The sequence below is a fragment of the Chelonoidis abingdonii genome, chromosome 4 (genome assembly GCF_003597395.2).
Source record: "Chelonoidis abingdonii isolate Lonesome George chromosome 4, CheloAbing_2.0, whole genome shotgun sequence".
Taxonomy (NCBI): domain Eukaryota; kingdom Metazoa; phylum Chordata; order Testudines; family Testudinidae; genus Chelonoidis; species Chelonoidis abingdonii.
In genome coordinates, this window is record NC_133772.1 from 36964359 (window position 1) to 36991425 (window position 27067).

The window sequence follows — 27067 nt, forward strand, 5'->3', positions numbered from 1 at the left end:
AACTGTGTATTAGGGAAAAGCAGTTCATTTAAGTGACACAGAGTTTTTAAAAACAAGTGATCCCTTTGTAAATAAAGGTGGGGGAAGACAGGAAAAAGGTATGAAATGGTGGCTAGACTGTGTGAGGAAAGGGCAGCAAAGAAGGGGCACCCCTGCCACCTTTCCAGTGTTGATCTGCCCTAAGTCAATGCTTAATGACATTCTCAGATAACAGTAACCTGCACCCCAAACTCCTCATCCCTGGCCCCACTTCAGAGCCTGCACCCCCAGCCAGAGCCCACACCCCCCACACCCTAACCCTGAGCTCTCTCCTGCACTCTGAACCCCTCATCTCCAGCCCCACCATGCAGCCCTCAGCCACACACCCCAACACTCTGTCCTAGCCCTGAGGCCCTCCCACACACCAAACCCCTCATCCCCAGCCAGAGCCCTCATCCCCCCCACACCCCAGCCCTCTGCCCTAGCCAAGCTCCTCCAACACCCCAAAACCCTCATGCCCCCACACATTGTACAATATAGGGAAACTGTTAAATGATTACTGTTTCTAATCCATTTTTGCACTATATATATATATATAGGCTTACAAGGTGGGGGTGGGGCAGGACTTGGACCCATTCTGGGCACCACCAAAAATTATATAAACCTGCTGCCCCCCCCCCCCCCCCGTGGGTGTGATGACCCCATCCCTGGCTTTGGGGATTTTGATTGGAAGCCAAAGCAGGACAGTGGCAAACACCAAAGCACCCCGCCTTAGCAGAACCTCCCTTTGAGCACGGGAGGGATGGCTCCTTGGGCTACAAGTAGCCCAGAGAAGCAGCTATCCAAAGTAAACCCTGGAAATCTCCGACCTCCATGCACTGAGGTGGTGACCTCCCCGATGCCCTCCATGCACTGACACGCTCAGGCGGATATTTGGAGAGGAGGTTAGAACTCCTAGGAGTCCCCAGGGCGGGGACACTAGAAATGGGGGGGGGGGGGGCGGAAGATACATAATCCTCCCTCAGAACCACACTGGCCGCTCCCGCAAGCAGACAGGTCTGCTCTGCGTGTGCAAACGCTGGATCTCCAGCGACTTCCACTCCCAAGAAACGGCGTGGGAGGGGCTCGTTTTTCTTCCGCCGCGGCCAGTGCCTGGTATTTAAAGGGCAATCGCGGTGGAAGGATCTTTTACACGCTACTAGTGTCCGGGACTTCTTTTTGTGCTCCGCCGCGGCCGCTCGGTAAATCTCTGGTGTGACCGGAACTTGTTTCAGTGTGATTGTCTGAATCCTTCCGCTAGGCTCAGAGCAGTGTGAGAGGTCATGGGAGTCGTTCGCCGTACTGTTGCTCCGCCACAGGTGAGGCGCAGACGAAGAGACCCATTCGGCGCTGCCCCTCGCTCTGTGAAGTAGCGTGAAGAAACAGAAGGGATTTATTTTGAGGCGTATTCCTCCGCCGCGAGGAGCGATCTAGCGGGGCTAGGCTTGGCGTGTCCCTCCGCTGCCTTGGAGCTCACGGACAGGAGGCGCCTCTTCAGCCTGTGTGAGGAGGCGGTGGGGCTAGGAGGAAGAGACGGAACCCAGGCGCGCAGAGGAGGCCGCTCTAAGTGTGTGAGCCAAGTGTTGGGGGCTCCCCGCGGAGAAGCAGGAGGCGGTGACTGTATCGCCACCGCCCCGCAGGGTCTCTGCGAGGGGGCCCAGGGGACTCTTTGTCGCGGTGCCCGGCGGATGGATCTCTAGGCGGTTGTGCCCCTCAGCGTTCGGCTCTCGCTGCCGCCATCTTGGATTTTAATCCGCCATTTTTCCCCCTGGAATTATTATTATTATTTTTATGATTAATTTTTCTCTGGCTGGAGCTCGGGGCAGCGGCGGCGGGGCCAGGGACGGCAGCGGGGACCCCAGCGTGAAGGGGCAGCCAGGCGGTAAGTGTTCAGTGGGGGGGGGCTGCCAAGCGGCCGGGGCCCCGTTTCGGGGGGGCCCTGCCCAAGGGGGCGATCCCCTTCCGGGGAGGGTCCCCAGCCCAGGGGGTCCGCGGCTGCTGCGGAAAGAGAGTCATGGTGCGCGAATACGGGGACAGACTGGGCAGTTAATTTGGGGATGACTGTTGGGGGGGCTAGAGGGAAGGGGTCGCGGGAGGCAGTAGCTGGGGTGGTGGAGGCAGCGCCGGGGGCAGCGCCGGGGCATGGCTTGGATCCCGTGGGGGAGTCGGGCACCGTCGGGGGTAATAGCCAGGACCGATGAGGATGGTGTGGGGGGTGACGTGTGGAGCGGGGGGTGCCAGCCGTGTGTCCTCTTCTCTGGTGTGTGTGTCTGTCTCCGAGGGGATCGCAGTGCGGCTGGGTGCCACAGCGAGGAGAGCCTGGTCCCACCCGGGGTGGTGCGGGCGGTGGGCTACTCGCTGACAGCTGACATCCTCTGGTTCTCGGGGATTTAAAGGGACCCATGGCGGCTCCGTCGGCCGGGGAGGAATTGATTGACAAGAGAAGTGGCTCTGGGTGTTCCATCTCCTCGTTGGGTGTGGAGGAAAAGAGAGGGCTGGGTGACCGTGACACCTTTGGCTGCAGTGACCAGGAAGAATGAGGACTTTGAATCCTTCCAAGGGACTAGGGTGTCTTGTTCACATAGTCCAGAGAAGACAGGAGGTGACCTCAAGGGGGCAGCACAGGATTAGAGAAGAGGCAGAGAGGAGACTAGCTTAAAGTTGCATCTTCCCAGGAGATCTGAAGGAGCTTCCCCCAGTCCCATTTCTTCTCTGCGGTTAGGGTTTGGGGAGCAGTTTCACTCTGCTTGTGTGTGTGTGGAAACTGAGGACAGACGGTCATTTCTGTGCCGACAGCTTATTGCAACTTTGATATTAAGAGATCTGATCACCAGAGTTCAGTTGTAGAGTTTGCATCCTTTGTAGCTATGTATGAATAAATAATATCACAATCTTTTAATGTATGTTAAATCTCTGCTATTTGGCTTTTTATTAAACCTGTTTTGAATGCATTGAGGGTAGCCGTGTTAGTCTGTATCCACAAAACAACAAGGAGTCCGGTGGTACCTTAAGACTTCTTGTTGTTTCTGTGTTGAATGGGCATTCTTGGTTCTGAAGACATTGCCATTATATTGAAATGTCTCCTGTTTTCTGTTGATGAAAGACCAAAAGTTCTGAAGTTACAACAGGGATCATGAGGAAGGAAAATGTGGATCCTCAGAATCAAACTTGTACTGAAGACTTTAAATTTAAATGGTCCTTTAAGAAATTCCTCTCTGAAAGAGCAGCAAAGAGTCCTGTGGCACCTTATAGACTAACAGACGTATTGGAGCATGAGCTTTCTTGGGTGACTATCCACTTCATCGGATAATGGCTACCCCTCTGATACTCTCTGAAAGAGAAACCATGGGGAAAATGTCTGAAGTTTTACAGAAGTGTCTTAACAAATCTGTGACGGAATCCATTTATATATAGTCTTGAATAATTATCTAATGATTCCTGTGTATCGATTGCATGTATGTTTATAATATTTCCATTGAAATCTAGAGTAAGTTGAAAGTGCATGCATTCTGCCTTCAACAAAACTTTTAAAAAACTAATTTGCTAACTTACAGTGTAATCAGAGGTGAGTTTTATTTGAGCCAAATGAGCATCAGATTATGTATTGACTATAGAAATAGAACACACAGGATTTCATACAGTTGCACTCTAATTTATTGAACTTGAAATAATCCCAATCTTATGAATTTTAAATTTATCAGAACTATTAGAATGTGTTTTCATAATACAGCAGTGTATGAACATGCATACACACACATCCTTCAATTACATTTTTTATTAAAAATTAACCTCTAGGCTGAATTTGTTCAAGATTGGTTAAGATAGCTGAAATATAGTAATGTCTCAGAAGTATAATGGCAGTAAAACTGCATTTGAAACATAATTAAATTGCCCTAAAATAAGATCTTTTTTTGGTTAGGACGCATATGTCTCGTAAATTTAATTTGGCTTATTCATCAAAATAACACCTAGTTAAAGAGTAGAAATAAAATTTGTTTAATGAAGCTACATCCTCTTACTTAGTACATGAATTTTTATATAGAGTGATCTTTCTAAATGCATGTCATGATAGAACAGATCCATGTGTATTCATTATAAACATTGAAGAGGTTTCATATATGTTAGTTCTAATCTGATACATTGGACTACAGTTTCCAGTATTCCTTTCAGTTCATACAGTACACTGGTTTAGCCTAAGACACATGCTCTAACTTATCAAATAAGGATTCTGCAGTCTCTATGTAAAAGAATAAATGGACACAAATCAGATGTCAAGAATTATAACATTCAAAAACTAGTCGGACAACACTGCAGGCTCCCTGATTACTCAATTACATACCTAAAAGTTGCAATATTACAACAAAAAAACTTCAAAAACAGACTCCAATGAGAGAGTGCTGAATTGGAACTAATTTGCAAAATGGACACCATTAAATTAGTCTTGAATAAAGACTGGGAGTGGATGGGTCATTACACAAAGTAAAACTATTTCCCCATGTTTATCTCCCCTCCTCCCCCACTGTTCGTCATAACTTCTTGTTAACTGCTGCAAATGTACCGTTTTGGTTACCGCTACAAAAAGTTTTTTCCTCTCCTGCTGGTAGTAGCTCACCTTAACTGATCACTCTTGTTAGAGTGTGTATGGTAACACCCATTGTTTCATTTTGTGTGTGTGTGTGTATCTTCCTACTGTATTTTCCACTGCATGCATCCGATGAAGTGGGCTGTAGCCTATGAAAGCTTATGCGCAAATAAATTTGTTAGTCTCTAAGGTGTCACAAGTACTCCTGTTCTTTTTATGTTATCTTGCATCGTTTTACCATGAATGTCAGTTTGCTGTTCTGAGGTAGCCTCTGCATATTCCCATTTGTGGGATATAGCCTTCCAGTGTCACTGAGCTTCATAAATCTTCTAGGAAAGTATACCTTTTGGGACTGCATGAGTGCTCCCTCCTGGCACCGAACATTTGGAGCTAAAATGATAGACATATGCAATGCCATTAGTGTGTGTTTGTTTCCTTTCCATGGTCATTTACAGGCACAGGGACTTTTTGCTTTGTGTACAGAGGCTTGATTTGTTTGTTTTCCCTGTCTTATTACTAATAGTTTTTGGTAATGTAAATAGCTTTTCTGCGGTTTAGGATTTATGTGTGTAGAAGTTAGTCCAAAAATCTGGGTTCTGAGGCATCATGTCTGATCTGGACCCCACAGAATTGGTGTGAAAAGTCTGATCTAGGTGGCATTATCTCATGGTGCCCTGTCCTCCTAGGGTTGGATGTCTGAACTCAGTGTATAAAGTGCCTTGGAGAAAAGGTCATTGCCTGTGTGGTTGTTCAGAATGCTGAACCTTCATTCCTTGGACCTGAGGGGCTCTCACACTAAGCCTCCTGTTTTCCTAATTATAGAGGCCTTATTAACTAGATCCGTGGATTTGTCGTTGCCTCAGTGCCCCATATCTGTGTGGGGACAGAGTAACTCTTTGTCGGCTTCAGACCCCTTTAGTGTAGGGAAGCAGAAATCTTTGATGTCAGGCCTAAGATTTTCATCCAGCTCCATGATGGCAGAATGCTCTGTGTTTTCCTCTGAGGCAGAGTTGGTACTGAGGTAGCCAGCTCTGTTGCCTCTGAAGGCTCTGACAGTGTTTGCATCCAGACAGGGACCAGCTGATCTAGTGAACATGCCCCTTTCTGCATTGGAGACTTTTTGTTTTGGGGGTAGCATTAGTTCTTTGGTGGCAGTTCATTTTTATCCCATTCCTCTTCAGATGTACTTTGTGGTGACTTCTCCTTTAAATCTGGGAGTGTACCAGGCTCTGAGAGTTCAGAGTCTAATATTGGCTGGGGGGAAGGATGGCGTTGTCTGTGTTGGCCACAACAGCTGGGATGGGCTTGGAGGCTCTCCTGAACAGCTCCATTTGCAAGAGAGCTTTGACTGGGCAGATTCTCATTCCCCTTTGGTCTCTGCTATGAGTCTTTTCTCTGAGGTTTTCAGGATCCAGGGGCTGTAGGGCTGTTTCATTGCTGTGGAGGCTCAAAGAGACTATGAGTTCTAAGGTTGGATGTTCTGCTCCATCTGACAAAGAAGTCAAGAAGATGTATTGGACAGAAGTATACTTTTTGTTTGTTGGAGATTTATGTTGATAATTATCAGGCTGTTCTGCCCCAATATCAAATCAGACTTTGGTACATGATGCTCCCTTTACTTGGTTATCTCCTGAAGTAAGAAGACAAGGAAGTGAAAGACATCAGTGCTGAGGAATGTGGTTCCTAAAGTATAACCTCTATGTCATCAATAACTTGCATCTGACATCATACTCTGCTTGCATTTGCTAGCATCACTGCGTCAAGACTAGGCATCTTATGCCAAAAACTGGGGATTTCTCCTTGAATGTGAAGATCTTGTTCAGTAAGACCAATGAGATACTGAAGAAGATGAAGTTTGTGTCTCTTATTCAGTCATTAGGGCTATGCAACATAGGCAGACATGGTTTTTGTCCAGATCCAAAAACAATACCTTCCACTCCTTCACTTTAACCCTTCTCTCCAGAAGTCTCAACCCTGTCAAACTAAAAAGGCAGGGTAAGAGGAGGTATTTTAAACAGATATGATTCTTTAGTGTTCACTGTTCTCCCTACACAACCTTAAATTTACCTGAGAGCCTAGTCCTAATTAAAATTAGTTAACTGTCCTCATTGTCCTTCTTTCTGAGACTATTTGGCAGCTTTCTTGTGGTGTAAAGTAGAATTACTACTGATCTCTGGGTGTTGGAGTGTGTAATCTAACTTCATCCTGTGCTGCTTCCCAAATCCCTCTCTTCCCTTTCCCTCTTCAGAAATTCCTCTTGTGACAAAGTGGATTCCTTGTTAAGGTTGAGCACTACATAGGAGGTTCTAATACAATGAAAAGAGTGGCTGTTATTTGAGGCTTTTCCACTTTGCAAAAAGAAACATGGGTTTTTATCCCATTGTGAGCTTGCAGTGGTTGAACTGATGCATGAGATGGTTTTGCTTTTCCATAAGATTTCCCAAACAGTTTGAATTGTGACTGCTATGAAAGCAAAACAGGTTATGAAAGTAGTTGGTTGTATCTTATTTTAATTCAAACTATAATGAGAAACTTGTCTGTTGGCTTTAAATAATACAATTACTAATAGGGGATGTCTAGTATGGCAGATTAGAGTAAATGCCACTTGTATACTTTATATCACCTTTCCTGTGGATGTGTTGAGGCTTATTTTAAAGTTTCCTTTTACACTGAATTAAGCTCTGCATCTCTGATATGGTGAATATTGCAGAAGAGAGTCCACAGCTTATTTGATTTCATTCCTTGAACACCATACGTTCAATCTTAAACTGGCCTGGGCCACCTTACCAATTTTTGTGGCTATACAGTGATACTTTCCTAAAATTAAAGAAATTCCATTATGATTCTAACTACAACAATAATTCATACATCTTGGCACTATATATAGTGTTCACTGTAATGTCTTAGATCATCCCTACCACAATGATACCTCTTGGTAGTACAGCGGTACAGTTAATAGTCCCGTTAAACGTCTGAGTAGTCCACTCATTTTTAAGGATTTGCCTGTTTTCTGTGAAACTGTATTTTTTGTTTTTCATGTTAGCATATAGAAAATCTCAAACGTAACTTTTTTGTTGAAATTTTATCTTTTAACCCATGTATTAAGTTTTATTTTTCAGGACTGTGAAAACTTTTTATCAGTTTTTAAAAACCAAAACACACACACACACACAGTTTTGCAAAAGCTTGTTTTTACAAAGGATTTAAGACAATGAGAAATCTTTCCACAAATTAAAAAAGCAAAACCAGCTGTTTTTAAAGGACACTTTCGCAGTGTTTGAAGTCTTATGTCCAAACTCCTACATCGCTGCAATCAGTTACACTGCCTATAAAAAGAATAAAACTGACTTGATTGACTTTCATTTTCCCTGTTGAAAAAATGTAAACAGCATAAATACTGAAAAGTAAACTGGATTTTAAAAAATTATTATAGATAATTCCTTAGATTATTAGAACTATAACAAAGGTAAGCAGACTTGTTTGTCTGTTATGATCATGTTGGCAGTGTACCAGTTTTAAGTTTAGTTACAATCTTGCATATGCTCTAGGCAATGCATCCTACAGAGCATGCAAAACTTGAAATTAGTAGCTTGGGTGCTCAATGGAAAGGCCATCAAGCCTGCCTTTCACCCAATCAACAAGAGTCCAGCATAACTGGCAACTTTTTTGCTGGATGTTCACTGCCAGTTTCAAAACATGCTTTCTAGAGCAGGGGTGGCCAAAATGTGGCTCCTGAGCCCCATGCGGCTCTTCAGAAGTTAGTATGTGGCTTCTTGTATAGGCACCGACTCCAGGGCTGGAGCTACAGGCACCAACTTTCCAATGCTCCAGGGGGTGCTCAATCCCTGGCTCTGCCACAGGCCCTGCCCCCTCGCCTGAGCCTGTCGTGCCCTCGTTCCTCCCACTCCCCCTCTGAGCCTTCTGCATGCCACAAAACAGCTGATCCGGGGAGCTCATGGGGGGGCTGCTGACGTGTTACTGTGGCTCTTTGGCAATGTACATTGGTAAATTCTGGCTCCTCAGGCTCAGGTTGGCCACCCCTGTTCTAGAGCTGGTTGCTTTCTGTAGTAAAGTCCCAGTCTTTATGAAAATTGTATTTAATGTGTGATCTAAATAAACATAGTAGGGAATTCAAGGGAGGTATGATTTGTTTACAGGTAGGTCCAGAACAGTCAAATATTGAAGATTGTGTAATTCCTTTGTGAGCCTGAGGGATGGAACTAGTCAGTCTACAGTTTCTGTAATGCATATACCCAAGTATTTTTAGGCCAATTTTTTTCAAGCATATCAAAGACTCATAGACTCATAGGTCAGAAGGAACCAATATGATCATCTAGTCTGACCTCCTGCACAAAGCAGGCCACAGAACCCTACCCATCCACTTTTATAACAACCCCTAACACATGACTGAGTTATTGAAGTCCTCAAAATTGTGGTTTGAAGACCTCAAGCTGCAGAGAATTGTCTGTTCCAAGGAACTTCACTCCCCTAAATGGTTAGAAAACCTTCGTCTAAATTTCAAGTCTAAACTTCCCTTAATATCCATGTTTGTACCCATTTTGTCCTTGTGTCCTACATTAGTACTATAGCTTAAATAATTCCTCTCCTCCCTTAACGTTAATCTCCCTGATATATTTATGTATAGAGCAAGTATTATCCCCCCGTAGCCTTCTTGTTGGCTTTAGGCTAAAACAAAGCCAAGCTCTTTGAGTCTTCCTTTCATAAGGGCAGTTTCCATTCCTTCGGTTCATCCTAGTATAGGCCCGGTCTTTGAACCTGTTCCAGTTTGAATTCATCCTTCGTTAACATGGGACACCAGAGTCTGCCACACAACTATTCATGGTGGGGTCTCACCTTAGCGCTCTTTATAATTGGTTCTAAACCCCCTTATCCTTGCTGGAATAACGCTCGCTGATGCACCCTAGAACCGCATTTGCTTTTTTAACGGCCATATTCGCATTGGCGGGCTCATAGAACTCCTGCTATCAACCATACCCCAAGGTCCTTCTCCTCCTCTGTTGCTTCCAACATGATGCGTCCCCAATGTTTATCTAAAATTCGTTATTATTAATCCCTAACGTGCATGACCTTGCACTTTTCACTATTATATTTCATCCTATTAACTATTACTCCAGTTTACAAAGGTGGTCCAGATCTTCCTGTATTAGTGTCCCGGTCCTGTCTCCGTTGTAGCAATACCCCCCAGCTTGTTGTTGTCATCCCGCAAACTTTATTAGTACATCCCGCTCTTTGTGCCAAATGTGTCAGTAATAAAAGGTTAAATAAGATTGGTCCCAAAACGATCCTTGTGAGGATCTCCGCTAGTAACTCTTCCAGCCTGACCGTCACCTCAGTACGACCGCGCTGAGTCTCCCTAACCAGTTCCTTATCCACCTTACAACTTTCATATTCATCCCCATCTTTTCCAATTTCAACTACAGTTTCCCCATTGCGGAACCGGATTCAAATGCCTTACTGAAATCGAGGTAATTAGATCTACCGCATTTCTTTTGTCTAAGTAATCTGTCACCTTCTCAAAGGAAGGAGATCAGTTGGTTTGGCACGATCTACCTTTAGTAAATCCATGTTGCAATCGTCCCAATTACCATTGACCGTCAATGTCCTTAATACTTTCTCCTTTAAATTTTTTCCAAGACCTTACATTAACTACAGACGTCAAAGCTAACAGGCCTATAGTTACCCGGATCACTTTTTTCCCTTTCTTGAAGATAGGAACTAATTACAATCTTCAGTCGTATGGTACAACCCCCGAGTTTACCGATTAATACTAAAATTCTCGCTAATGGGCTCGCAATTTCATGCGCCAGTTCCTTTAATATCCTCGGAGTGGAGATTGTCCGGGCCCTCCAATTTTGTCCCATTAAGCTGTTCAAGTTGGCCCTCTACTCACGATTGCGGTATAATCCACCTCGCATATTCCTACTTCCCGTTTATCATCCCTCCATCATCCCTAAACTCCTCACTAGTCTTATTAAAGACTGAGGCAAAGTACTTATTTAGATATTGGGCCATGCCTAGGTTATCCTTAACCTCCATTCCATCCTCAGTGTATAGCCCCACTTCCATAGCAAGCTTCCATTATTAAAAAAATGAGTTGTCTTCTGAGAAATTTCATCACAAAAGGATATCTGAAAAACTTACAAACTTTTGAAAAATACATTTGAGATCTCAGGTTTGACCAAACTGAACCGTTATAAACTTCCCAGAACATTTCACCTTTGATTCAGAAGTACAAGAAACTTCAGAGAAAAAAGTAACTGTTACAGAAGCTATAACTGTGTGAAAATAGAAGTTTTTAAAAAGTGCATTCAGAGGTATATTGCAGCACTCTAAGGGTAGGTCTACATTTATGGAAGTGTGCAGAGTACAGACACTGCACACCTAGGTAGCATTGGGTATAAATGCCAGTGTAGACAGGCACTGCTTAAGTGAGTAGAATGCCCTACATGCCTGAATCTTAAGGAATGTGTCCTATGTAGTGCTGTACTCACCCAAGCAATGTCTCCTACATCTACACTGCTGTTTTTAGCATTGTAGTGTTCTGCTTCCAGAGCCTTTCCCTGCTACCATGAAAGACTCAGGTGGGAAAATTCTCTGGCAGAGGGTGGGTATCAGGGAAAAGTTTCCCCCCTTCTAGAGCTTTTTACTGCTGCATGTAGCTGTACACCACAGTGAGTGTGGATGCAGCTTGTTTTTCACTATGGAGTGTAGCTACATGTACCCTATGCTCTGCTACAAGTGTAGACTAGGTCTAATATTCATAGATTCTAGGACTGGATTCATAGAGTCCAGTCCCCTGCCCTCGTGGCAGGACCAAATACTGCCTAGACCATCCCTGATAGACAGACATTTATCTAACCCACTCTTAAATATCTCCAGAGATGGAGATTCCACAACCTCCCTAGGCAATTTTTTCCAGTGTTTAACCACCCTGACAGGAACTTTTTCCTAATGTCCAACCTAAACCTCTCTTGCTGCAGTTTAAGCCCATTGCTTGTTGTTCTATCCTTAGAGGCTAAGGTGAACAAGTTTTCTCCCTCCTCCTGATGACACCCTTTGAGATACCTGAAAACTGCTATCATGTCCCCTCTGTCTTCTCTTTTCCAAACTAAACAAACCCAATTATTTCAGCCTTCCTTCGTAGGTCATTTTCTCAAGACCTTTAATCATTCTTGTGGAGAAATTGGAGAGGATCCAGAGAAGAGCAACATCTTTCTTGAAATGCAGTGCCCAGAACTGGACACAATACTCCAGTTGAGTCCTAACCAGTGCAGAGTAGAGCGTAAGAATAACTTCTCGTGTCTTGCTCGCAACACACCTTTTAATGCATCCCAGAATCACGTTTGCTTTTTTGCAACAGCATCACACTGTTGACTCATATTTAGCTTATGGTCCTCTATAACTCCTAGATCCCTTTGTGCTGTACTCTTTCCTAGACAGTCTCTTCCCATTCTGTATGTGTGAAACTGATTGTTCCTTCCCAAGTGGAGCACTTTGCATTTGTCTTTATTAAACATCATCTGGTTTACCTCAGACCATTTCTCCAATTTGTCCAGATCATTTTGAATTTTGACCCAGTCCTCCAAAGCAGTTGCAGTCCCTCCCAGTTTGGTATCATCTTCAAACTTAATAAGTGTACTTTCTATCGCCAACATATTGGTGATGTGATTTCATTAATACTTGTAATAATGTAATAAGCAATGTGGGCAAGTGACATGAAAATAACTTAGAGAAATGAATATTGCAAGAATGCTTTAAATAAGGTGCTGCCAGATGATCTAATTCTTTATGACTAATCACAGCACTTTACGTTTTACACTGTGCTTTCTAGGGATGTGTAATAATGTAAATATGGCATTTTTGCATATATGATTAACCACTTTATCTTTGTGTAGCTTATAGTTTTGGAAAGTGCTATTACAGTGATAGGTGGCAGTATAAAACCCTAAGACAGGATAAACAGAGGCCACTTTAGAGTGTGTGTCTGTGTTTATTTATATATAGTTTTGGGCTAGAGTGACCTTTTAAAAATCTGCTTGCCCCTGTTATGTTTCATTGGCTTTGTAAAACATTCTACACTAGAAAGTATAGCTTTTGCATTTTGGCTCTTTCATAGTAGCACTTGACTTTTGACAGCATTATCTAGATTTCTGGGTGTTACAGGAAATGTAATTCTTCTTTAATAGTTCAAATTAAGTAGTGTTGCACAATGTACCACATTTGAAAGAATGTTAGAGAATAATTTCAGAATTTAATTTAAATCTCATAAAATCTACCATTGGGCCATGATACTTCTCTGGCTGGGTTTTTTTTGCATAACGCAGATTTGATTCTACACTTTTGGTTGGCATGGTGAGTGAGTCTCTTGCTTTGATGCCTCCATCTGACCTAGCAATAGTGTTGGTCACCAAATAAATTCTGTTTCTTGATTTTGGACCTTGATACCAGATCTTGGAGGTGGTATGTGTTAATTAGGAAGAAATTCAGTGTAGGCCCAAGGTGCATATACGTGATATGCAAAATTCTGCAGACACCTACAACTGGCTTGCAGACTAAAACTGCTGATACCAATCCAATATAAAACAGGTGGGAATAGTCAGACAGATGAAAGATGGGTCCCAGTTGGGCTTGCATAGAAGTCCACTGCCCCTTCCTGCCTGCTCGGGTGTAAATTGTTTTGGAATTTTCACCAGAATTGCATCTATATCCTGTTTAGGGGAGTTCCTGTCTCTTGTATTTGCCTTAACAAGTATTTGTCTAATAAATTTGCATAATTAGCACTTAATTGCATTTTAATTTTTGGCTACAGAGACCATCTTTACCTTAAAATTTAGCAAGTTAGTCTTGCTTTTTTGTTTTTTTTTCCCTCCTCCCCCCCAATGGATCTCTCTCCTGTCCCCCTTCCCCTCCTTTCTTGTCTTATCCAAACAGTTTTTGTCTTGTAGTATTCTCATCTTCCATCCTTCCCCCACTTCGCCCCCAAAATTTGTACATATGCTGAATTTACAAATAGTGCTGCTTCAGTGGCATCTGCAGAACCAGAGTTAAACTGACTCAAGCCTAGTTTCCTCCTTCATGTAGCGTGTTTGTTTTCTGGCTGAAGTGTAACTGATATGTTTCTTTCACGTGTCACAGTTGACAGAAACACTCACCCGTTATTTGGACAGAAGTACTTAATGTGGTTATGGTAGAACTCATCTGCTGCAATAAAAAGTTCCTTTCCAACAGACTTCAGTTGCCTGTACTTCATTTTATTGTAGCATGGCAAAATTGAGTCTGAATGTAAAAAGATGGTGGGCTGAATTCATGTCTTCATATTTGTTACCTCTTCACATTAAAGAGTTGCTAAAACAGATTTAATTGAAATACATATAGTCTGCCTCCATAGCTGCAGTGGCTTAACCAAAACTTCCTGCTGCAGAGCTTTTCTGAGGAAAATTCCAAACCATTTTTTTTTTGTCATGTGCTTTTCATTGCATTCTGAATACACCTCTACCCTGCTATAATGCTACCCGATATAACACGGGTTCGCATATAGCATGGTAGCAGGAGGGCTGCAGCGGTGCTTTAAAGGGTCCGGCTGCTGTGGGGAGCCCCAGGCCCTTTAAATCACCAGTGGAGCCCTGCCGCCCCTACCCTGATATAACAAGGTTTCAGCTATAACGCAGCAGGGATTTTTGGCTACCCACGACCGCGTTATAGCGGGGTAGAGGTGTACTTTCACTTTGTTTTATATGACATGACAATTATCAGAAAAGGTTCTTGAACCTCTAGATCTTTGGATTGGTGTTCTAGTAGGTTTTGGAGCTTGTAGTTTTGTTAAATCTTCTGTCCATACTTGTCATGTTTTTCCTTTCCCTTTTGTTTGAATAATTATTTGCAGTCTTTTGACAGTACTTCTATCCATCTATATTACAAACATTTACTTTATTATATGTCACTGAGCAATTTGGCGGCATAGGATACCTAATAGAATTATTTTTAACTAATGAAAACATACACTGAACAATGTGGCATACTTTCCCCAAATGTTGAGAATTTATATGTAGTAATAATAATAATTAATAATATAGTAATTGTAATAATATATTGCACTCAAAGATTTTTCTAAAATATCTAATTAGGTCACTAAAAATCTTGCAATCTAATCTGCTAGGATACAACACTTTTCAACTGGTAATACTGTAATTGAGTGACAAACTCATTGTGTATAGTACATTTACACTATGAAAAGGACCCTGCCTTTTCAATTTAAATCTGACTCCTACAATACCTAAATGCAGTTTTGAGATTGTTTAGGACTAGATCACTTTCTCTACAAATCATGTGATCACAAGGATCAAGTTACAGTGGTATACAGAAGCTGTAATGGCTTGCTGATATAATAAATAAATAATTGTGACACTAACCACTGTCCCATTGAGCTAGACATAATTTTTTACATGGACCAGTAGGTGTAGAGGGAGCCTCAGGCCATTAGGTCACTACCAGTTTTAAACTCTGAATTTTAAATTAACAGACGTAACTTTTGCTTTTGATGTTTCCCCCCGCCCCATTTATAATGTTGTCAGTTGTCTTTGCTGTTTATATTCCTTATTAGTTCATTCTGTTTTAATTGATCTTTGTAGAGTACTGTCAAGTTGTACTTTACAGTTCAAAACAAGTTAGTGTTCTTTCACATAGAAATACAGTTGTCTATCAGGAGGTATACCAGAAAATAATCTGCTTACTTTATTTCATATGTATCCATCAGTTCTGACAGCTTAGGCGTATTCTACTTAGAAACTAGGCACACTGAGAACTTTTAAGTGGACCTTTAGAACTCATAAATTCTGTCTCCTCTGCTTCCAGAAGCTGTAGTTAACTGTGCTGCAATATTATTCCCTCAGATATTAGTGCTTGCAATGGAATATTTCCCTATCGGGGATCAACATGTTTTCTTTTTTATTTACTCTACTTCAGGACCATTGTTTGAAAACATTTAGTAGTCTTTCATGTGGGTGGCAAACTGAGATATTTGACTGTAAAAGCACATCATTCTCATTACTGTCTTTACCATTTTCCACTCACATTTCAACACTTGAGTATCTGAGATCTCATGAATGGATGAAGGTAGAAGTGACTGCTTTATACTATGTAAAAATTGGAATTCTCATCTTTTCGGTATGATCAGTCCTTGATTTCTAGCACTAATAATGTAAAGAATCTTTTACCAAAATCGTATGATGATGGTACAGAATTTTTTTGCTTGTCCTTATGGTTTGAATTACAGCTTTCTACTCTCTTAATATACCTGGTTTTCTTTTGTTACCAGCTGAGGGATGAATATAGCAAATCCCAGATTTTGGTCTAATATAACTTTTAATCCCTACGTGGTCATTCAAAATTCCATTTATCCAGATGTTTCAGAGACAGTTAATTTTTAATGGGGATTTCCTGAACTTGGTTTCAAAACTGAAGTGTTTTGTATTTATCAGCACTGCATGATCAACCAAAGAATTTGAGCACCATATGATATCCCTCACTTGTTTGTAATTTTGTCCAAATGCAGCATTGACTCTAAATGTAAGCATCATTCAGAGCTGATTTAGGTAGTTTATACTTAAGGCTATGATTTTTTCAGGAAAAAAAGTAATAACTGTTCCAGCAGAGGTGCAGGAAAACAAGGCTTGGTCACAGGGAATGGGGGGCCCATAGGGTGGAGCTGTGGTTGGACAGTGAGCCCAATCCACACTTACCCTTCAGCAATGGCTCTTATTCCACAGGGCTGGGCCCCCCTCCCTGTTCCAGGTGTCACAAGCTGGCCCATGTAGTCACAGCGCCACACAGGTTTGGCACATCTGCCCCTATGGAGATGGTGGGGAAGTGGGTCGTATTTGATTGGCATTGTGACTCAGTGGGCCAGCTTGCAACACCAGTCAAATTTGGCCCTCTGCACCTCCTGTGACCACGTGGACCAGCTTGCAATGCTTGAGTGGGTAAGGAGCTGCTGCTGTGGGGATCACAGATTTCATTCAAATTCACGATTACAGTAAACATTGTGATCCCCGTGTCAATATTGTAGTTTAAGGCCATGTCTACACTAGAGACCTTATAGTGGCATAGCTGTGTCGATGCAGCTGCGTCATTGTAAAATCTCCCATGTGGCTGGACTATGCTGACGGGAGAGAGCTCTTCTGTCAACATAATTAAACCACCCCCTATGAGCCGAGTGGTAGATGTGTCAGTGGGAGAGTATCTCCCGCTGGCATAGCTCTGTTGACACCCGCGCTTCTGTCAGTGTAACTTATGTTGCTTAAGAGTGGGGTTTTTTTTTTCACATCCTTGGGCAACATAGATAATACCAACAAAACTGCTAATATAGACATAGCCTAAGTTATGGCTGTGTGAAAGACTTGTACAAACAAGAGAAACCATCTAAGACCTATGTCCTTTAAGTGCCTTCTAAATATGCTCTAGTGCTTACAGTTGAATATGGGGTAGACAGCAGCAGTGCATCACAAGAGTCCAGCACAGGCTGGGCTACAGCTTCCTTTGAGGAGGGCATGATTGTCAGACATTTTACCCCTGGAGCTGCCTATGGCCTATTGTATGTACCGTTTTTGTAAATGGTCGAGCTGTGTGTGTTTGAGAACATGATTTAAAATGAAACTTTTGAACCATTTTTTCCATCAGATATGTCAAACGCTTATTAGGTAGCATTCCCCCAGTGTTTTCTGATATGGAGGTGTCAAGTTTGCTTACCCTGTTTTGTTTAATGTTAATCTTTTTGTATATTTTGGTGTTTTTGTTTCCACTAGGAATTGAAACTGAAATTATTGACCCACTTCTCCAAGCCTTTTGAAAAGTGACTAAATGCAACTGGATCAGGCTGTCTGTGGGAATGAAGTGGCTGGGAGAATCCAAGAACATGGTGGTAAATGGCAGGAAAAATGGAGGCAAGTTGTCTAATGAACATCAGCAGAATGAGTCCAAGTTGCAGCACACTGGAAAGGAGAATCCAAAGACTAGCAAAAATGGAGTTGAGAGAAGATCAAGCAGATGTATGTATATGTTTGTGGGGTTGGGTTGTGATGTGAATCATAGTAGCATCTTGCTTACTGATTTGTTAGTTTTTTAATTGCTTATTCTGAAATCTTGAGATACATGGTTAGTTCAGTGGGAAGGCTGTTGTCCCCACATACAGTTAGCAATAGAATATTTTTATTATACTTGTAATTCCGTCATGAGTATTTCAGAAATAAGTATTAAGTCCCATTGAAAAGTTAAATGCAAAATTATTTAACTTTGATTATTTTGAATTCAGTGGAAAAAAATTGCATACAACAAACATCCTTAATATGTGATGGCTAAGAACTAACATGGTTGCAGAGTGGACTTGAGACATATTCTGAAATAATAATTTGTCCACAAATCTTGTGGAACCAGTTGTGAAAGTTATATAAATGTACGTGCTTATATAGGTAAACCCCAATTTTATTAGTCACACCTACGTCAGTAATCCACTGTAAAACTGAGGTTTCTTAAAAACAAATTTAAATTTTTATTATGGATTTCAAGTAGAGGACCAGATACAAATTTCAGGTAACACTGGTATTTGGAGTTTGGAAAATCAGGCTTTACTTTTATGTTGTTAATTTGAAATCTCTGAGGCAAATGTTGCTGAATTTTGTACTGGTAATGATTTTACGAGCACATATATCCATGGCTTTAGGCACCCTTAACAGTATTTTAAAAATCAAATTACACCATCCATTGTGTGTAGCACTACTAACCAACAATAGCTAGGGAAAACAATCTCCCCTTTGCGTCCTCACTTTCCTCCTGCCTGCTGACTTATCACCCTCCTAATTTATCCCTTTTAGATGGGCCTGTTGCATGTCTGCAATGTTAACAGATTTGGTTTACTTCATTCTGGGTGAAATGGTACAAGTTTCAAGTTCAGGGAGAACATCCTACCAGCAATGCCCTTTCTTGCGGATCTGGGAGTACTGTTACAATAACCTTAAGTTCAGGTGTAACACTATAAAAAGCATGCTTCCAAACTTAGCCCCAGCTTCATTTGCTGAATGATTTTGAGAGAGTTTTGTGAAGCACACTGCAACAATCAAATCTCTAGGCGAGGAAGGTATGTGAGACTGTTTGCAAGGTTTGCATCTGAAAGAAACATCAGTTTCCTGGGCATATTTAAATAATAGGAGATCACCTAAACCAAATTCTAGGTCAGCCCAGGATTAGAGAAAGCTGCCATTTCATCTGGTCTTTCGCCCTGTCCAGAAAGATAGCATCCTAATTGTTTCATAGCCCCTTGCCACAGAGACCAAAGGAGATCAAATAAAATGAAAGAATGAGAACCTACATCATGAACTCAGAGGTCAGAGATGACACCCATGGACCTCACTTCTTCCCCTCTCCCATTATACTTCCAATCAACAAAACAGGCTGCTGGAATCCCTGGTGATAGCAGAGTGGTCTCTCTTAAATGGACTTACTTTAGCTGGTGTCCCACCTGATTGGGGACATCCAAGCCAGGCCTGCACCAATGCAGTGCCTCACACTTCTTGTTGCTGCTGGTATCCTTGGTGGAGGTGCCCTTTTAGAGGGAGGATACTGTAAGATTGAATAGTTTTCTATTTAAGTAACCCTGGTGTTTTTGCTTTTCGCAGGTAGTGGTGCTTCAGGATTTGAGGGCCAAAGTCGCTATGTGCCTTCCTCTGGAATGTCTGCCAAGGAGCTGTGTGAAAATGATGACCTAGCAACTAGTTTGGTTCTTGATCCCTATTTAGGTTTTCAGACACACAAAATGAATACTAGGTAACTTTATTTGTCTTTATTTACTTAGCAGAGAAATAACCATCTTAGTGATGTACACAGTAAAGGGTAAATGAGGAATTTCTTGCATATCTGTAGAAGTTTACTAAATGGTAGTATCTGTTTTTTATATTCTTTTTCTGTTGGGTAACTTTAGCCTTCAGAGTGGTGCTGCTCTGGTAAATGGCACTCAGAGCATGGTAGCAACATGTAGCTGTGCCACTATAGTTGGTATTTCCATCAAAGCCGGTTGTCAAGTTCCATTATTGAGCAGGAACTTAATAGAAAGTTTCTTAATCTAGGTAACAGTTACATTAATCAGTTCAGAAGGGGTTATATTATTAGCCTTTTGAAATGATGTTTGGTGGTAAAAGTAAAATTTTTGTTACTTTAGGTGCTGGACTTCCTTCAGTCTCTGATTTATTAAAAGGCCTAGTGTGACCATTTAAATGTTGGCACTGAGGCCAACAATCTCAAACAAGTGCATGCAAAATCCCCCTATAGGGATGCAATTCAGATAGTCTATTATGCATGCCTGTATACATGTGCACACTTGGGACTTGTGCACCCAAGTCAGGCATATACATTTGTACTTAGACACACATCTTCCTGAAAACTTGAATCTAAAATTAGTGTGGATCGGTGTCTGGTTTTTGAGTGTTTTGTTCCTATTTTTCAGAAATACCACAGATTATACACAGTCTGTAACATCCTGTTAAATTGTTGTCCATGTATGGACTTTTACTGCAGTAGTTTTAATTCTATATGGTTACCAAAAATACTTATAATCACGGGAGGAACTGTCTCTTATTTTGTGTTAGGCATTGTATAAACACAATGGGGCCTTGATCTCAGTTAGAACTTTATTACAAATAGAAATTAATCAGATAATTCAACCAGTTCATACTAATATTTTCTTGGATAAAGTTTTGTTTTGATTTATTGAAGATCCAAAATATTTGACCGTTATGTTAGAATAATTTTTTTATCTAAGCATGACTATTTATATACAATCGCATTACTAGATCGTTGCTGTATTTTACTACGTCGAATGTATCTTGGATGTAGAAAAACAGGTTGACCAATATGACTGCTACATTAATTCATGTTGTCATGCAATAAAATTAATACACTACTAGTAAGGCCTTACACATTAGTGTTATATTGGTGCAGTGATGTGTTAACAAACGCTTGAAATCTGCAGAGCCATTCTAAAAAGCTGCATTTTCAGAACTCAGCATCCATCCTTCTGGCATTTAAGGAATGCTTTCATTCTTCAGATGTATTTCAGGGTATTGGTTAGAATAGCATCTTGAGTCCAGAATAAAACTGCCTATTTAGGTAAGTATTCTTAAGGTCCTTGTTACTGAAATATTGAGCATCTGCTGTAGTTGCCCCAGCTGGTTCCAGATGCTACTGCAGTTAGACGCCCTCTTTCTATTGCATGGGAAGTCAGGTGAAGGAGATAGGTGTATATGTGATTCTGTAGCTTCCTGTCAAAGCAATGCTCGTACAGAGAAATTATTTGTCCTTTCTTTGTTTTATGATTGACATGCCAGCTTCATAAATGTGTAATGTTTTCTGGTTATAAGACAACAACGAGCAGACTACATTTCTTCAGTTTTTTGTTTGTTTTAAGATGTTTCTGATTTCAAACAAATGGCTGTGAAACAAAAGACTATCACCATGTATTTCTTCCTTTCTCAGGCCTGTAAAACAATGTTACAGGCAGTGTGCAATTAGACTTCAAGGGTAATAGTTATTAAATTTGAAGCAGTGTGAGAAACATTTTGGTGATGCGTGAAGCTTCCGTCAGAAACACATTTTCCCAATTCTGTTGAGAAAGTGTCTTATTGCAATGAATTAAAATAAAGGCATCAGCATAGTTCTTATTTAGCTTCTCTTGGTCACATCTAGTTATTGTCATGGCCAGACAGCTTGGATTTTGTTGCTTTTATCTGGTAAGGTGTTTTTCTTGTTTTGCGTTGTCTTATGAGGTAAAAAACTTCAGATGCAGAATGACTAGATAATTGTTCAGAGAATAAGAAACAGTAGTACCAGGACATGCCATGATAGTGGAAATTAAATTAGTTTCACAACTCTTAATTCTGGAACATCTTCAACTTCAGTGTTAAGAGGTCTTGCAAACATTACACCATGTATATTGAAGTGTGTCTAAAGCAAAACATCCAGTCATGATAGAAAATGCACTTTTTTTCCTTCAGGCAAGTTGAGAGGAGGCTGCTATGCAAATAGTTATGTCACAAATATTCTACAGTAATCTTGAAGAGGTTTTGTATCTGTTGATTTGCATATGGTTACAAGGTTTGTATTTATGTAAACAGTACAGCACAAGGCTGATGGAAGGTCAACGTTCACTTACATCTCTGGAAGCCAAGATCCTATTTTCTGCTGCAACTGGATAAATATACAAATATCTTGTGTTATATATAAATTTTCTCTGTGGGTCTGATTTAGCAATTAAAGGTTCTTGAAGGATTTGTTATTTGCACAGAAATCATTGGGCAGGCAAGACATCTTTAAAAGTCTTAGTAAAACATTTAAATTAACATTTTCCCTTTCCTCTTTTTGCCCTCCCCCACCCCCTGTTGACTGAGCTACTGCTGTCAAATAGAAAATAAGTGTGGTGAATTGTGTATTATATGTTGCTGGTGATTTTATTATTTTCTCAAACATTAGTGAAAGAATATGAAGTCTGAAATAATATGTCTGAATTTAGTTAGAAAATTTAATCACATTAATGCAGTATTCTCATGACTATGCCTCCTCAGAGCCCCACATGTGCCATGTGAATCACCAAATCCTTTTGAGCAGTAGTTGGTTGATGTTTTGAAGAGGAAATATTATAAGATAAAAGAGTGCTCTGATAAGCATCCAGCCAGACTCCTAGAATTTGGAGAAGTCACCTATATTGGGATCACAAGAAGAATAGAAGCAGGTGGACTGGTCATCTATGGCAAGATGGATCCATCTGACTAAAGCACCAGAAGTCAGTGCCCTTTGAATACTCCGATAGATGAGATATTGGAGACTCAAATTATCATAGTACCAAGCTCCTCCTACTTCACCTTCAGGGTCTATCAGAATGGTTCAGGTGAGATTTTCTCTGTACCTCAGCATTTCCCAGAGCTTTGCAAATAGGACCTTGATGCTATGAAAGCCATGTTTGTGGAGCAAGCTGGTGTCACTTTCAAATCCATTGAATCACAGTTCTTACTGAATCTAATTTTGGTAATTTGAACTTCTTGAAACCAAGAAAATCAGGCTTTTTTCACTTCATTATGTAAAAAGGAGCCTAGTTTTCTGTACTGGAGCATCTGTGAAGTATCAAATGTCATCTTAGGCAGCTTCAGAGTTTAAATCTTACGTAGGCTTTTCTCCATATGGTTGTTGTGCATCTGTGGGCTTTTAGGCCTTTGATCCTCTGCCTCCCGAGTTAGTGATTTCTCCAGGGAGTGATGATGAAACAGGTCATTTTCTTTGTAGAAGGCAGTCTTCTCTGGGTTCCCTGACCTTAGCCCTCCAATTAGTAGTTCTGCTTGATGATGTCAGATGCTTCTAAGGGTACGTCCAGACTACCCGCCAGATTGGCAGGTAGCGATCGATTTATCAGGGATCAATATATCACGTCTAGATGAGACACAATTATATCGATCCCCGAACGCGCTCCCGTCAACTCTGGAACTCCACCAGAGCGAGCGGCGGTAGTGGAGTAGACAGGGGAGCTGCGGCTGTTGATCCCGCGCTGTGAGGGCGGGAGGTAAGTTGAAATTAAGATATGTCGACTTCAGCTACGGTATTCCTGTAGCTGAAGTTGCGTATCCACACACACGTGCGTGCACACGCACACAACCAGGCCTAAAAGAAACTGGGAGGCCAGTTCTGAGAAGTTTACCTTTCTACCACATCCTCTGATGAGGCTCTTACCCACTTCCTCCTTTCTTCTGAAGGGCCTGGTGTTAAAGAGGACTTGATGACCTAATAGCTCTGGAGATCCATTTAGTGACTTTGTCCAGAAATAACACATTATTTTAACATCTTGAATCTCCAAAGGAAAGTAGTTTTGTCTATCAGTTAAAGTCTGCTGGAACTGGCTGAAGTGGTCTGCAACCAGTCTGTCTTGGCTGCCTTGGTTTCTAAGAAATGATGTGCTTTGGACCAAGAACTAGGGAGGAGTTTGAGCTAATCTCAATATTCTTCCACATGCTCACTTGTGGTTTTGGCTGCAAATGATAAATCGAAAGCTGGGAAAATGGCATCTACCCCGGGAAACAAAACATCCAGAAGTTAGATATGCCTAATAGGTTATTTCTCTGCAGTCCTGATGCTCAAGGCCTCTCGCTGCCAGGCTGTTATGCCCCCATGTAAGTCTTCATTATAGTTTAGGATGGCCTTTTAGGCCGAATTTATTCTAATGGACAAAAAAAGAGTCCCTCAACATCTTTGAGGACCAATAAATCTGTGTAGGCATTTTCTGAGGGTCCCTTTTGACATATCCAGTGAAGCTGTTTGGTTTTGACCATGCCAGTCTGTCTTGCAGGAGATCTCTTTGGCTCTGGAATTTTGAACTTTTGGCATAGGCCGAAGGCAAAATAATGAATTCACTCTTCTAAGGGACTGACAACGCCTTAAAGAAACTGAAGACCACCAGACCCACAGCCAGGTTTTCTAAATTTGGATCACTTGGCTCCTAAAAGGTGTCTTCTGGTTCCAAATGTTGCAGTTTTGAGAGTATTCTTCTGGAGCTGTCTGGTACAGGGCCAAGACAGTCTTGGAAGTCTTTCCATCCCCATTGGAGGAGGAAAAGCTTCCTCCTCTACTGCTTCAGCAGTATGTAATGCATCTAGGCTGTATCTGAGGATGCAACTCATAACCAGTTGTAAGACTTAGATTTTTCACCCTTTTCCCTCTTGTTTGGTAACTGTCCCTTTTTTGGCGGGGGAGGGGACAAGCCATTTCTTCAGACTGGGTCTTACACACAGTCAAACAGGGATACACCTTTAGTTTGAAATCATGCCAGAACCCAAGCTCTTTTTAGGTATCCTTCTCACACACTGCTGGAAGAAGTAGTGTTGACTTTCTGTTGAAAATGGGAACTCTGTAGGTTTTGGCACCACATCTTTCTCCTGATATTTTTTACTTTCCAAAAGACTCAGTAGTCTGCAGCCTATTCTGGCCACTTGCAGATTGAATAATACCTAAGGAAATCCAGATTCCACGTGGTTTTGTTAGGGAGCATAATTCCTATCATCAACTCTTAGGACTAGTTTAGGGCCCTTGACTTTCAAGATTCTTGTTTCCCTGTCTCAATAAGGAAGACATAAGTAGTACTTGAGGTTCATGGCATGCAGCAAGCACTATTAGTATAAGATGTTGAGCTTTGGGCTGGCAGCAGCTCCTTGTGTATTCACCAAGTGCTTGGTGGTGGTGTAGCTGATCTGCTTTGTTGAGACCTGCAGATGTATTTATAGCTTGTCTGGCTCATAGGACCTCAGTTGTACAGCAGGGTAGCTCCTAACGTGGGGCAAGTAGGGGTTTGCTTTCTCTCTCTGTCTGAAAGTAAATAAATTTTGGTCTCAACTTAGACTCTAAGCTTTGTAGGGGATACAATAGATGGTGTAAGGGCTCTGGCTTGCTTATCTCAGATCCAGGCAGTAGACCCAGCTAAATCCAGCCCAGAACAGTCAATGGGATTTTTATTTGCAAACATTCAGCCTGATGGTCACCTGCATGTCATCACTTCTTTTGTGTTGCTGCAGATGTGATCCTTGCAAGGGTGATGGAATCTGTACAGAACAAGTGTTCTCAGCTTGACATGCTGATATCCTCCTCTCTCAGCAGACTCTTGATGCAGCACAGTGCTAGAAAGTGTCTTGAAGGGGGTGCTCTTCTGTTGAGATAACTGTAGCCTTTAATCTGAGCTGTACTCTTCTGCACTAGAAAGGGTAGTGCTGTGTCACCTCTGAGTCAGGAGGCAATCAGTCTGTGAGAGTGATGCATCTGAAACAAAGGGGGGCACTCTGCTCTGCATCTGGCTGGCACAAACAATATCTCACTTGACAATCTGAGTTGGCATCGTACAGATCTGCATAAGAGATCACTCAGATTCTGAGTTGGTCATCTGAGAGTTGCCAAGCGATCATCCAGATACGGATGTCTTGTTATATGCGAAGACAAGTGTCTGAAATGCTGCTTGAGATCACAATGGATATCAGATGTTCTGCCTTTTGTAGTAAGAAAGAAGTCGTCTTTACTCCCTTTTTTATTTTTTTATTTTTCCCCAAAATACGGAGGAAGGTTGAACAGAATCATTGATCTCAGGCATGTCAGGTTTAGTTCCTAGAGTTGCTGTCCAGAAGTCATGTAGTCGCTTCTCCAGAGTTGAAGATTTTTTTTGTCCCAGCTGAATGGTAGAGTAGCTCACCCAGACCTCAAGTGGTTTCACTTGGCAATATTGCTGATGGGTTTCTAGGTCAAGATGTCTTCTACTTGATTGAGAAATCCAAGATTGCCCTACTGGAGTCCAAAAAGCCATATGGTAGGAAGTGTTATGCTGCCAAGTGAGCCAGTTTAAGAGTTTTGTCTGGGTCCAGTTGTATTGGGCTTTCTCTTTGCTGTAAAAGCCACCCTTAGCTATTTTTAGCTATGGCTAAGGTCTGCTTATGGTCCATGGTATTTTGTGAAACACTTTTTTTTAAAGGGTCCTACAAACTAGTATTCTCCCATTGTGAAACATAATTGATGGGAGACTTGACTTTGGTGTTAGCTAAACGTGTAGAAGGGCCCATTCATCTGGATTCTTGCTCACTATACTGCCTCTCACTGAAGGTGTCCTTTCCGGCGGCCTCCTCCTTGGCCATGAGCATCATGAAGTTACAAGCCTTGACAGTCAACCCACCTTCTACAGCATTCAACAAAGACAAGGCAGTTTTGAAGTCTCATTCTAAATTTTCACATTAATGGTATTAGACTGTCTTCTCAGTCTGTCAGTTTTGCTGTCTATCTTTCCCAAAGCTCCATAGTGTTCCTGGGGAGATGAGTCACATCCTGGATGCTGAGAGCGGTCATCTACTACTTAGGCGGAACTAAGGTATTTAGAAAGTGAAACCATTTTTCCCATTGGAGAAAAAGCTAGAGGTCAGGTTTTCTGAATGGATAAGACTGCATTTAATAATGTTATGAACTAGCTGATGCTCATTGCATCTGAAGATCTCCTGGATTTAGGGGGCTAGATAGCTGGCTTTCCAAATGGTATAGCTCCACAGTGAGGCCTTATCTGAAATCTTTAGGAATGTTGTGTGGACTTCACCTCACACCCACACATTCTCTCATCATTGCATAAAGAACACATCCTGATTTCAGGAGAGCAGTGCTTCAGTTGTTGTTTAACTTTGCAGAGCACCTCAGCCCCCACCTCCTCAAGGAATTCATTGCTTGTTAATGTTTCATACAGTAGGGTTCTATGGAGATAGCAGCATGGAGAAGCAAAGTGGATGGGCTGCCAACAGTAAAGCTTGTTCTATAAATTCATTGCCTCCACAGAACCACACTGAATCTCCCCTCTACTTCAAAGCCCAACTCTAAATAAGGCTTCTATAAGTAGAGGAATTCCAG

At 41.7% G+C, this 27067-nt stretch overlaps 1 protein-coding gene across 1 annotated transcript in view; it reads left to right on the forward strand.

Moving 5' to 3' along the window:
- Positions 1-1519: 1519 nt before the first annotated feature.
- KMT5B (lysine methyltransferase 5B) overlaps positions 1520-27067 on the forward strand; it is a 56478-nt gene continuing 30930 nt past the window's right edge. Inside the window, exons 1-3 of the mRNA XM_032801544.2 lie at positions 1520-1900; positions 17422-17664; positions 19288-19435. Coding sequence (XP_032657435.1) covers positions 17505-17664; positions 19288-19435 — 308 coding nt within the window. The 5' untranslated portion in view covers positions 1520-1900; positions 17422-17504. The remainder of the gene's footprint in view (positions 1901-17421; positions 17665-19287; positions 19436-27067) is intronic.